General features: G+C 34.9%; 1 protein-coding gene across 3 annotated transcripts in view; it reads left to right on the top strand.

Moving 5' to 3' along the window:
• DIAPH3 (diaphanous related formin 3) overlaps positions 1-13,222 on the top strand; it is a 202,356-nt gene that overhangs the window by 120,240 nt on the left and 68,894 nt on the right. For all 3 annotated transcript variants that reach the window (XM_074535503.1, XM_074535502.1, XM_074535501.1), the window contains 2 exons: positions 5,437-5,600; positions 9,533-9,668. In XM_074535503.1, coding sequence (XP_074391604.1) covers positions 5,437-5,600; positions 9,533-9,668 — 300 coding nt within the window. The remainder of the gene's footprint in view (positions 1-5,436; positions 5,601-9,532; positions 9,669-13,222) is intronic.

Genomic DNA, 13,222 nt, shown 5'->3' with positions numbered 1-13,222 from the left:
GTTGTCTGGATGCATTAACCAGGATTTGCTACCCAGATCTCACCTCTGCCAGGATAGAAACATCCTGTCACTCCCTTCTGTGCTTATCTCATGGCAACATCCTTCTGTGGCCTGAGGAGTGTTTGAGACTGGCAACTGTGCTCTTTAAGTCATTACACCAGCCATACTACACATTTCACTGTATTAGACTATTCAAATACAATATTTTGAATAGTAAATATTATAAACAGAAGAAGTTTACCCTCACCTACTACCTGACCCAGCAGACAGACAGCAATTTCTAAACAGCATAATTGCCTATGGTTTCAAGTCATGTCTGTGAACGCACTAATTAAACCAGCTCACTTTTAGGAAAGCAGGAACTTCAATAAATTACGAAGCAGAAAAGGTTTGATGTAAAGGTTAGATAATCCTGCACAGCATGATGGAACCTGGACCTGTTTTTACTTTTATTCCTATGACAAGGAAATCTGAATGGTGATGATGTCTTGAAAAGCATGCGGCTCATAAAAAGAAACCAGCAGGAAGTCTTAAAAAGGAAGGATAGTGCTTTGTAGAAAATAATTTTTCATCCTGAGTACAATTAAGCTCCATGGACAAGCAGGCCATTACATCCTGTCGCTAAATATCACAACCCAAGGCCCCCTAATGAACTGATTAGCATTCTTGTTTCTTTAGGAAGTCGGAGACATGCACAGTTGGTTCACTCTTTTATTGACAAAGTCTGTAATTATGAATATTTCTCCTATATATTAGATTGCGTTAATTTGTGAGCCATCGTGTGTATGCTAGCTGAAAAGAAATAGTTATTATCTCAATTCTTCTGTTTCCTTTAATTAGGAAAGTCAAAGAATATTGAATTGATATTGATCTAACGTATTAAATCCATCGAGTGAAATGTTCCATAAAAAGCACAGTGAACAAAATACATTTGTACGTTCAAAATAAAATTTAGTGGGTTTAGGAAGAGTATTTAAATTGCGTATTAAAAGTTTAATTAAGTGATTTAGTCAACATGCTGTTTATCAGAACAGCTTCCATCTTCTGATTTTCCAAGCAGCAGCTGAGAAAGTTTGAGCTTAGTGATAAAAGTAGTGTTGATGGTGTTCTTTTACAGAAACTTATGGAACTAATACTTGAGAGACAATCAGCTGATTGCTGCTTTTCAGCTAGGAAAAAATTCCTTTATTTTGATCAATTAGCTGTTCCTTTGCCATTTAATTTGATTTGTTGACATTGCAGAAAGGGGAGGAAGAAACAGTACTTAAATGAGTCAGAGCCTTCTCTACCAAATGAGAAGAAACCCATTTCAGCTGCAGGGAAGGGACTTGCTGCCTCCAAACTTGGTTTGGAGGTTACTTAATTGACCTCATAGTTTGAAGTTCCCCCGTGCAACATAAATGAATCTGTAAGATGTCCTTGCATCCTAAGGACTTTGTGGATTACAGAACCTAAACTCTTCAGGTAAAAAAAGGTTGTGTGTTGCTCTTTGGTAGAAGGTCAAGATGTTAACTGTGTGGACAGGTAATGAGATAGGGCTTTGGCAACCCATGTAAATTTAATTTAAGTCTATACTTCTTTTAATATCTGGTCTGGAGTTAAGGCATATATTATAGCTAGCAATGGTTTTACTTGTAATATGTGATACATACACAGTGGATGCAGCAGTTTTGTGTGACACAAATACCTGCCAATTTGTGTTAGTATTATAACCTAGAGATAAGTAGGAGTGAATCAAAGATAAGGTATTATTTGACAAGTACTCTTCAGAAGGTACTGATTTAAAAATCGAAACATTTCTATGTTTCTTGAACTATTATTTTCAGAATTTTTCTATTGAACCTTGGTATATGCATATAAAAAGAATTCTCTCTGACACATATTTTTCAGACAATTGCAATTATTTTCCCAAACTGTGAGAAATCCTTAACAGTCCTACAGCATTCACACTTTTTTGCTCTTAGTAGAAAATTATTTGTTGAAATGGTTTGAAGTGACCACAAAGCGTTTTGTGCCAGTCTTCAAAAAGTTTGCCATGTTTTGTGGAGGCTGTTGTCATCCAGTATAGTGGCAATCTCAGTTCCCTTTTGAAGATTCTTCTAAAATATAAGTGGTGAATACTGGCGTCTTTTAAGAAAGTCTTTAGTAGAGATTAAAGTGATTTATCATCTTTTCTAGGGTAACAGCTGTTTTTACTTAGCTTGATATGCTGCACTATGTTAGTATTTTATATACACAATGTATTAAAATCCATATAAATTTCAGACAAGCAATTCAGTGTGAAAAGAGCTGCCAGAATATGCAAGACCAAACATACAGCAGTTAGAAATTTTGCCACAGATCTTGTCTCAGCTGTGCAATGCTGTCCTGTTACATTAATTAGCAGAACGATCTGTAGTCCAGTAATTCCAAAAAGGCAGTTCGTAAAGTAAAGCCATTTCAGAAAAAGTTAATAAATACCAAACTACTTGATTTTTTTCTCTTCCCACCTGTGTTGCAGCTCAGCTGTACTTCTGTCTTCATTCATCCAAAACCAATGAATTTTGTAGTTGATAATGTGTATGTATCAAACTGTTCATGATAATTACAGTTGGGAATGCTGTACTCAGTAGTATTCCCTGTTGTTTCCAGTTTAGCTAGAGTTGGCTAACAAAAGCCATATTTAAGGAGAAAAGGAAGTGGAGTTATTAAAAATACCTAAATTGAAGCACAGTCTCAGTAGAATGCCAAAAGCTTAGAGGTATCCCATAATGCACCAGATGGAAAATAAAAATCTCAGGATTCATCATGTCTGGCATTGAAATATTAGATAGCAAAACATCCTGCCAGAATACTGTTATTTTGTGTTTAAAATTATGCATCAGATTTTCAAGGGGAGTCAGTTTTCAACAGTAAAAAATTAACCATCTAGTATGGACTCTATTAACATAGCTGTAATTTTAGCTGTGTCTTGAAGAATATCACAAATTTTCTTGCACTTCCTCCACTCCCTGGGTTTTCTTTTCAGGATATTTTTTGTAATTTACAAGATGAAGTCTACATTTGACTGATAATTTCCACACTTTTTTTGTTCTGCTTCCTAGAAAATGAAAAATACTGGACTGTTTAATATCTGGCATTTATGTAGAGAGGCACCAAATGAATTTATCTATTTTTCCTTTACCCTTCACTCTGTGGAAATAAACACCCTCACAATTGCAAAAAACTATAATTTTTCATAAGATCCGTTAATAGTCAAAGAATCACAAATAATAAGTATCCTGATTTTTAGGATCAAAATTTAACCAGATGTAGGAATTATTTTTTCTAGTTTCACTCTTTTTTGTTGTTTTGGTTTGTTTGTGTTTTTGTGAACTGGTGACATTTCTTTTGATGGTGTTAGTTTGTTTTGTCATGTCTTGTTTCACATGATCCTTTTTTATTTAGTCCTTGGGCAGTCTTTATAGACAAACCTCTCATCAACTCTCTTTGCTTTTGTACCAATAGCTTTTTAAGGGTCTGAATAATTTTTTAAGAGTCTCAACTGTAAAGATCAGTTTCCTGTGTGCTATGCTCATCTTGGGAGCTGAGTAAAGGAGATTCAAATTGATGTAGAAGAAAAGAGGGCTGGCAGCATCAGTTCTCTTTGATCTGTTGCCAGCCAGTCAGCGCAGGCGGTCTGGAGCTGCTTACGAGCTGCATCTTGTGAAGTTACTAAAAGCATGAAAAGAAGCTTGTACTGGCAAAAGAGCCACATTGAGAAAGACTGAAATTAGGTGGTTGATGGGTGATGGGAGATGTATCTTTTAAAATTCTTGAATCTTGACTTTAGTTAGTCCTTTTTCACAAGACTGTTGTAGGGGAAGTTGTTCTGCACCTACATAATCTGCTAGTAGCCATTAGTGACTAATTAGAATATTGTGAAAGTGCATTATTTCTCCCTTCCTGCGCATATCTGAGATCACTATTGTGTGAATTTCTGGCCTGGATTCTAAATCACAAAAAAAACCCCCTGGAACTTCGTACTTGTTATTTTTAAAGCAACCTTAACAAACCAGAAGGACACTTAACAGTGCAACTGAAATGGAATTCAGCTTCTTAACAAAATTAAACTAAAAAAGGAGTGCATTGCAAAAAACCTGAAGAATGAAAACAGCCATCCAGCTGTAAAACATTAATATGTACTGGTCACTAGTGGAGTTCCCCAGGACTTGGTATTGGAGCCAGTCCTGTTCAACGTCTTTATTGATGATCTGCACTACAGGATTGAGCCCACCCTCAAGCAAGTTTGCTAACAACACCAAATTGGGTGGGACTGTTGATCTGCTGGAGGTAGAAAGGCTCTGCAGAGGGATCTGTGCAGCCTGGGACGATGGACTGAGGCCAGTGGTATGAGATGCATTAAGAAAAAATGCTGGGTTCCGTGCTATTCTGTTGGTCTAGATTTTATGCACTTGAATAAAAATTCTGCACTTTATAAAGTAACCATAGTGTATTTATTCTGTAGTAGAAAGTGTGCGAACACAGTAAATTCTCTTTTGCAGTCGAGGTGGGCAATTTAGAGTAAAAATAAAATGTCTATTTCTTGTCTTTTGTAGCATTCACTGCAGCAGAAAAATAATGGAGCATAAATATTTGTTTATCTACCCTTCCATTAAATTACACACTTCCTGAAGTTGCCCAATGTAGAGAAATGGCTATGTAGAATATTTTGTCTTTGAGCTTCTTTGGCAAGCTACGTTATTGTAAGTCTTGAATAAACATAGGGGTTTTTATTTTATATGCAATATTTTGATGCTGTTTATAAATTTCTTATCTTTTATAGAAGTGGTTTTATTGTTTTCACCTCTAATTTAATTAAATTGTGTTGACATTGCAAATAGCCTTAGAAAAAGCATAAATACCTAATGCGGCCTTCAGGAACAGAAATAAATGCATTGCTGTTACAATGAAGTTTTTTATCTTTCATGATTTTTACTTTTAATACTGTTTATCAATATTTCTGTTTTTATTCTAATTTTATTAGCTACTTATTGATAAAGTATTTATTGATAAAGTATTCAGGTTAATTATTGGTATCTGTACCTAAATTCCTAGGATATTGTAATTTATATACCTAAGCATTTAGCTTCAATAAGAAGACAATGATACTAAATAAACTACATGGGTGCTTGAAGTTAGATTAGTTACATACATTTCATTTCATAAGAAATTATGTAGTAATTGAATAATCTTTAAATTTAAAGTGGTTAGGTATTTTGATGAAAGTCCCTGAATTTATTCATAGGCTTAGTATACACAGTAAATACCAGGAAGCATGTACAATGTGAAAGGAATTATTTTGGTGCTTATTTGAGGAAATAAGAAATTGGTTTGACATACAAATCAATGTTAAATGAAAGCAGTGTTTTTGATTGGATTCACTGAGTATTCTTGAAGCCTTAACAGCAGTGTACAGCTTCCTAGTTCATGCCAAAGAAGATTTTCAGAAACTTTCTCGGATGCACGAGAACATGGAAAAACTCTATCAGAATGTGATGGGGTATTTTGCCATTGACCTGAAGAAAGTTTCGGTGGAGGAGTTTTTAACGGACTTAAACAACTTCAGGATGATGTTCATGGTACAATATGTTTATTTTATATCTAATGTTTCTTAGAAGTTATATTTTGTAACCTTGTCTATATGTATGAATTTGGATAATAAGCTGATTTTTGTCACATCTAGCTTCTTATTCCATAACTTAATTTACTGACTTCGCTCCTGCAGAAATACTGTACAAGCATGAGTTTCGTGACAAAATCTGGAGGAATGATCCAGCTAATGCCTTTAGATCAAAAGAAAGATTGAAAGATTCACTTAGCCATTCTGCCACCTACTCCTCATTGCAGCCTAGTCATTACAACTTAGCATTACAACACACGTATTTAGGTTGCTTGCATGATTCCCAGTCTTGTTTGGTTTTACTTGATTGGTTTGGTTTTTTAATGATTTCACATAGTCTGAAAATATAGATGGAAAAAATTACTTCTTTCACAGGTATTGAAAAACAGTTTGAAATTCATATAATTCATATCCATCAGTTTTGAGGAAAACACTTAAACTGTTTAGCAACCATTTGGAACATGTAATGATTACTAAGCCTCTGCTGCTTCAGAGCTTCACAACTAAAAACCAAGATACTATTCAATTGCAATAATTGTGCTTGACAAGTTACATATGTCAGATTTTTGGGAACAGGGGCATTGATTGTGTTTTCCTAACTTGATCAGTGCCTAATACAAAGCTCAGTAGTCTGATTTCAGAATTAATAAATATTATAAAACAGGTATATTACTTTAATTTCTGATGTTTAAACCGTACCTCTGATGCAAGTGTTGTAGAATTTTAAAAGCTTAGGTTCATGTTGAGTTGAAGGCTCTAAAAAAGTGGTTGTGCTTTGCATTAATTTTCTCATATTTCTTCTTTGTGTCTTTAAAATTAGCACTGATGCTAGCCTCTACTTCACAGCAGTTTCATGAAGATAGATTAATTAACGCTTCAAAACAGTTAGGTATTATTGATGAGCATGATAGAAGAAACCTTGAGGAAAATTAATAATTCTGTCTTGCAGAGCAGTTTGAAGGCTATATGAAAAAGATGTGTAGATAAGGCATGAAACCTCCTATCATTCAATGACACTAATCAAAATCTTGAGTAGCTGCTCAGTTTTGAGACTTTTCAGAAAAGATTTTTGAGATGCCTAGCATGAGACAAATGAGCTGATTTTCACGATTGTTTAGAATTGGGTGATGGTTATCTTAGAAAATTTAGTTCAGAAGACTTGTAAATTTGGTGCTAAAAAATTATTGGGTGATTCTGAAGCCCAAACTAAAAGATGACTCGTCACCAGTAGGTATGGAAGAGTGCAGTTCAGTCAACTTGTTGTCGTGCAAAGTTGATGATTTACATGAAGTATTTTCCTACTTATAATTTTTTTTTATTCTCAATTAATGGAAATTTATTAAAAAGATTTTAAAATCTCTGTGTTTAAATCTGGAGCCCTAGACTTATGTTTCATAGCTAACTTTGATTTGCACTTTGTATTTCAGTGTTATTTGGTAGCTGTGACAACTATTATTTGCACTCTGTGAGCACCAAATCTAGAGTACAGTTACTTGGCCAGATCCAAAAAAAAGGGGTGAAGCATCTTACCTTCAGAGCTTTAGCTTCCACAGCTAAATTACTGGTATACTCAGTGGAACATCTTAGGTATCAGATATCCCTGTTAACCTCTCTGTTTACTTTCACAGCATCATGGGTGCTGCTAGCAAGCTCATTCCTTTCCTGGGAAAGTTGACTTTCATGATGAAGAAATTGTCTAATGGTTAGAATTTTCCTCCAGTTGTAGGAGGGGGAGCCAACACACCTTGAGGTCACAGCTCTTCTGTCCAAGACTAGGCTCATCAGGCTAATCATAGGGTACAGAAACCCCTTGCTCCTATTGGCACTAGGTTACTCTTCAGCAGAGACAACTTCAAGAATCAGAAGAGCAGCAGAGTCTAGGGTATAGTACAAATGTACCCTAGACTCTGTTTTTCCTTTATATGAAGCAAATACTTAAATAAAAATTAGAAATTACCCTGGAAGTTGCAAGAGAGAACCCAAGAATGCCTCCAGTTTGGAAAATCAAGGTCTTGGCATTCCACTTGCATTTCATGTTGAAAACACGTGTTGGATAGAACTTGGCCTTAGGGCATATTTGTATGAGAGTTTGAATGTCTAATCTTGTGTTTTAGTCAAAGGAGATGCATACTTCATTAATTTAGTGGAATTTGGAAAGCTGTCTACCTGATGTCTCAAAAGAGATGTAACAACAGAAGTACCTGGTATCCTGGAGAAGCATCTAAATAGTACTCAAGACATCATCAGCCTGAAATTTCAAGCTTTAACATAGAATTTGTGGAAAATTGGTTTCCTGTTAGAGAAGGGCTGAGGGAAAGGTGTGATACTCCAAAGCATCCAATTTGCACTGTATATGAAGGTATAAGCTATTAAGTCAGGCCCACTTGTTCAGTGTGGTTAAAAAGAATACATATCTGCATTTGAATGACTGCAGTCTGAGGCTGAGTCCTGTTGATATTTTTTTTGGGGAAAAAGTAGGTGCAAAGTAGAAATTTCCTTTGTCACTCTATAAGGAAAGCGTGTAATTTCTGCCAGTATTGTACTTGTCAACTACAAGGTCCCATTTGAATTTTATCCAGTAGTTTATCCAGTAGTTTATTCTATAGAATGCTCAGTCTGAAAATCAGCAAATAATTTGTCAAAATTATTTTAATCAAAAATTTTAGCATTTTTTAGGAAGCATCTACCCTCTTCTCCCTGAATCAAGAAATTTGACAGAGGTGACTTTGGAGGAGTCACTGTGAAAGTACAGTTTTGCTTTGTATAAAAAATCCATTCCATTGTCATTTTTCATGATGGAAAGCTTATTCTTCTTCAGTTATCCAACACAAGTATTTCTTCACAAGCTTTATGTGATAGTTTCTTCCCCCTTCTTTTGGTCACTTTCTATGGCAGTGATGCTGCAAACAGTGTCTGTGTGCCTGTGCAAGTATTGCTGTAATCCCCATTTGTCTGTACTATGTAATACTTGGCAGCCCATTTTTTTCTTTCCTGAGTGCAGTCTGGATGTTTTCCCACTAAAAACAAATGAGCTGCAAAATTGCAGTTTTTGCCTCAGACCTTGTGAAGATGTATGCCATTTTGTAAGAGGGGACACTTTAATATATTATCAGAGTCAGGGTTCTGTGTAGCTGTTCTGAATAAAAATTTCTGCAATGAAGAATAGGTGCACTTATGCAAATGTAGATTCTTAGGGCACTGAGAGTTTGCCAGTGTACATAGCTGATGTTAAAATAATGAAAAGGTAATCCCAAAATACTTTTGTTAAAAATGTATTGAATGTAACAGAGTTCTTTTGCTTAGTGTCTGAATATGCAAAATGTTTTTATTTCAAAACTCTGAAACTCATTGTTCTGTTTTAACTTCACTGGAAGTTTTAGAGTACATGTTTATAATTCTAAATAAACAGTATTGTGCAGATATTAACCAGAATTTTTAAACCTAGCGAAATAATGCAAATGTTGATAAGAATAACAAAAATGCAACACTGTTACATAGGCAGCCTTGTTTTGCTTGGTGTAGTGGCAGCATGAGAAAGAAGAATACGTTGAAATTGTTTTAGAACTACAAATCGTAACACATATATTTGTAGAACAAGGTGGTTTAGACATTTTGAATTCTTCCTACATGTGTATTCTTAAGATGCATTTCTTGCTGAATTTATAATCCTCATTTGGGAGCAATTAGTATGCTTTTAATGTATTTATTCTGAATTTGCTTACTCTTCTGAATGAAATGTTCTAAATATGGAATGTGAAATATTTACTTGATTTGATAAATTAAGGTTAGTTAGGGGTTACAGTTTGAAAGCTTTTTTCTTTGTTTTTAATGTTCAGCTTTGTTTTTGCTAAGACTTCCATTTTAATGGAACTCTATTACCTTTTTTCATAGCAAGCAGTAAAAGAAAATATGAGGAGAAGGGAAGCAGAAGAAAAACAGAGACGTGCTAAAATAGCTAAGGAGAAGGCAGAAAAAGAAAAACTAGAGAGACAACAAAAGAAAAAACGCTTGTTAGAAATGAAAACAGGTAAGTGATGTAGAAAATACATTTGACCAAGCATTTTACTGGAAATAAGTCTTCTATTTTTTCATTATCTGAATGTGCTATAAGAAAAAAAAAATAGATTAATGCTTTTTCATTGATCAAAGTTTTCAGCAAAGAGGTATTTAAATTTTGGGTTTTTTTATTGAGCTTTCCTAATCGCCTGGAGTTATAAAATAACTCAAATTGCTGCTTTTTATTTTTCCCTTGGAATATATTGAACCTTGTGTGACCACATGTAAGTTCAGTTATGCTCAAAACTCTTTATGTTACTTGAGAAAAGACATTCTCCAAATCACAAAGCCATTTTCTTTAACTAAGGTTACATACTCATTTTTGCTCTTTTATAAGACTAAGCTCTTCCTGAATTACTTGGTATTTTTCTTTGAGTATGTCAATTGTTATTTTAACAGGTCCCTACTGAAACACCTCAAAAACCCCTTCAGCCATGCATTTTAAAAGTTACTGGTGCTGTATTGTCTTTTGTACCAAAAGAGATGGCAGATGCTGTGAGTTTTCTGTTGCTAAAAGAGGTGTCTGATGATCCTCTATATGCCTGTATTTTATCCTAGGCTGAGCTTCTGTAGTCCTTCAGAATGATACATGACTTACTGTGTAAATTGCCATGAGCTTCTCTTTTTCTTTTCCTGAGCAGATCTTGTTAAACAGTTCCCTACCTAAAGCCTGGTTGGCACCTTTGGCATAAATGATTATCTGTCTCTTCCAGTTTTCACTAATAGCCAGAGTAGGTGTGCTTAGTTTCAGAGGTGTTTCAGACCAAAAGTCTTTGATTCATTTTTATAAGCCTGTCCGTGTTTTGAGTTGTGAGTTCTTGTGGGAAATCAGGCAGCTGCTCTCTGGACACAGAAATTCTAAGTACAATTCAAGACTCAATCAGAAAACCACCAGTGACAATCTTTTCAATGTTCACCGAAGATAGAGGAGGCTGCAGAAGACTAGGAAGGGGTAAAAGTGGTGTCTGTATTTATGCGTGAATGGAAATGTTTCACACAAGATATCTCGCAGACATTTCTCTCAGATTTCTCTCAGTATGTATGACTGATAGTATTTTGGATGAAAAATTGATACTGTTTTAGTCCAAGTTAAAGCTGGTCTCAAGTCCTGTTCTTCACAATGTCATGTTCAATCTTCCCAGAATACAGGTGCCAACATTGGAGACTTATGTGTTATATAACATATGTGTATGTAGGCCTCTGATAGTGAACCTTTCCACTTCAGCTGATGTGGCAGGGAACTAAGTACTTGTCCTCTACTTGTCTTTAAGTAGCTTGGGGTTTTGATATCATGCAAGTGTACAGAAAGATCTTTCTTCTCCTGTGAGTCATGGAAGGTTCAGTTTGAAATGGCTGATCTAAACAGCAGATAGTAAAAGATGGTGTTAAGGTCACTTCAAGCTATAAATATCTTGAGCCTGATATTGAATAAATTGGCCACTGATGAGTTATAAGGTTTCTTGTGCCTTTTTGCATCATATTTTCAGGTGTACTAGAAAACTTGAATTTTGGGAGTGGGAAGGAAAGGACATGGGGTAGATTTGTTTGTCAGGGAGGACAACAACAAATGTGTGAAAAATGGGGTTGTTTGTTTTGCTTTTTAATGATGATAATTATTATTATTTTGACAGTCTTACCAAAATTATACTTACAGTATTTAATTGGAGGCATAATGAAACTCTGATCTTTTTGGAGTTACACAGCCAATGAAAAAAAAACCTAGTTTTTTTTCCTTTTTCCCTTTTTTTTCCTAGCTATGATTTGTTCATTTAAAGGCTGTCTTCTCATTAAGAATCTGTAAATCAGTCATGTCTGATCTGCTAAAAAATTCATAACCAGGTCCTCTGTCTGTCAAAATATCAAAACACTCTTACCTGAAGTGTAACGGATTTTTGCTGCCTGTTATTTCTTTATATGGTGACTAGATCACATGTTAGATTTGTAGGAACATTATTTCAAATATTGCTCGAGTAAAAATCATTGATGTAACTAACCCAGAAGTTATTTTTGGGGTTTCAAAGAGGTGCATATTTGGTAAAAGTGAAAAGATGGGAGCATATATACTATATGTCTCTCTTCAATGTTTTTTTTTTTTCTCAGTGGATAGATCATAGTGTATTCTACACCTCAACTCTTTTCTTTTTTTTTTTTTGAGTAACATGGCATTTTAACTGAAAATGATTTGATGATTAGGAAAGGCTGTGAATCCCTGTACTATGTGCTACTTCATGATTTCTTAATTGTTTCTCTTAAACTTCTTTTAAATACTCTAAGAAGCAGTGACAGCAAAAAACAATAAAAAAATAATCCAATCTCATTTTACTGGGCTGACAGTCATTAGCAGCACTGGTTGTGCTATTATCTTACCCTTGTCACTATAAAGTGTTCTGAGTACCTGTCAATCACTACCTCTTCATAGTGTCCAAAATTTAATGTCAGGATAAAATCCCATGGAGTTGATACTGTAGTGTTGGTGATCATGCCTACCAGTGATGTTTCTAGTTGACAAGATGACATACTGAAATTTCAGAGGTTTTCTACAAGGGAAGCTAGAACTGAAATAGATTTTTTTTTTTCCTACTCTACCATCTCACTTTCCTTCTCTAGGCACAGTTTTGGACTTTATTCTTTTATAAAATGGTTTAATTCTAGATAGTTCAAATCCTCTTGTTGATTAGCTCCCCAGGACACAGCAATGCCTTTGATTTTCTCTTGCTTAGCTGCTGCTCCTTTTCTTGAGGTAAAAGCAATCTTTCAGTGCTTGAGGTTGTGCTTTTATTCAGTGACTGTTAATTAGCCATTAGTGACTACTTTATGATTCTAGAGCTACTCTTTCAGCCTATACTTCATACCTTTCAAGACCTGAGGTGCCATCCAGTGCTTAAACAGGATTTGTATCATCATCCTAAGCTTGCATTGTTAACCACTGGTCTCATTTACTACACAGATATCTAACGTTCCCCAGACTCTGCTTTGTTCTTGAAGTCCTTTTCCTTGGGTTTCTTCATATTTTATCTGCTTTTGGAAGCTATTTGAAGAGGAGGGATTGTTGCCTGTCATGCTACGTTTGGCTGCATGAGGTGGAGGAAACTAATTTTGCATAAAAGTAATCTACATAATACTGCAAAAGTTTTTAGTTATTTGGGGTTATTTGCTAACTTTTTTGCTTTGACAAAAACTTAATCATAGAATCATAGAATAATAGAATGCTAGGGGGTTGGAATGAAAAATAAGCCCCCAACCCCTCTGCCATATGCAGGGATGCTTACATCATAAAGAAATATGTAACAAAATATAAATTTTATCAAAATATACCCAGTATGTGACTTGAGTCATTAATTTGCATACAGCGTGTTAGGACTGTATTTACACCAGTTTTGCATGAACTACAACAAAAAAAATGAAGACTGCAAAGGTCATATCAATCCGAAAAAAAACCCAATCTGGATTAAAGGTAACTCCTCAGTTTTAGTTTAAATTAATTTCTTCAGGATGAAAGCAATAATTTTGTTAGTAGTAATAGAC

Source organism: Zonotrichia albicollis, chromosome 2, assembly GCF_047830755.1.
Source record: "Zonotrichia albicollis isolate bZonAlb1 chromosome 2, bZonAlb1.hap1, whole genome shotgun sequence".
Taxonomy (NCBI): domain Eukaryota; kingdom Metazoa; phylum Chordata; class Aves; order Passeriformes; family Passerellidae; genus Zonotrichia; species Zonotrichia albicollis.
This window is presented reverse-complemented; position numbering and strand designations above follow the sequence as displayed.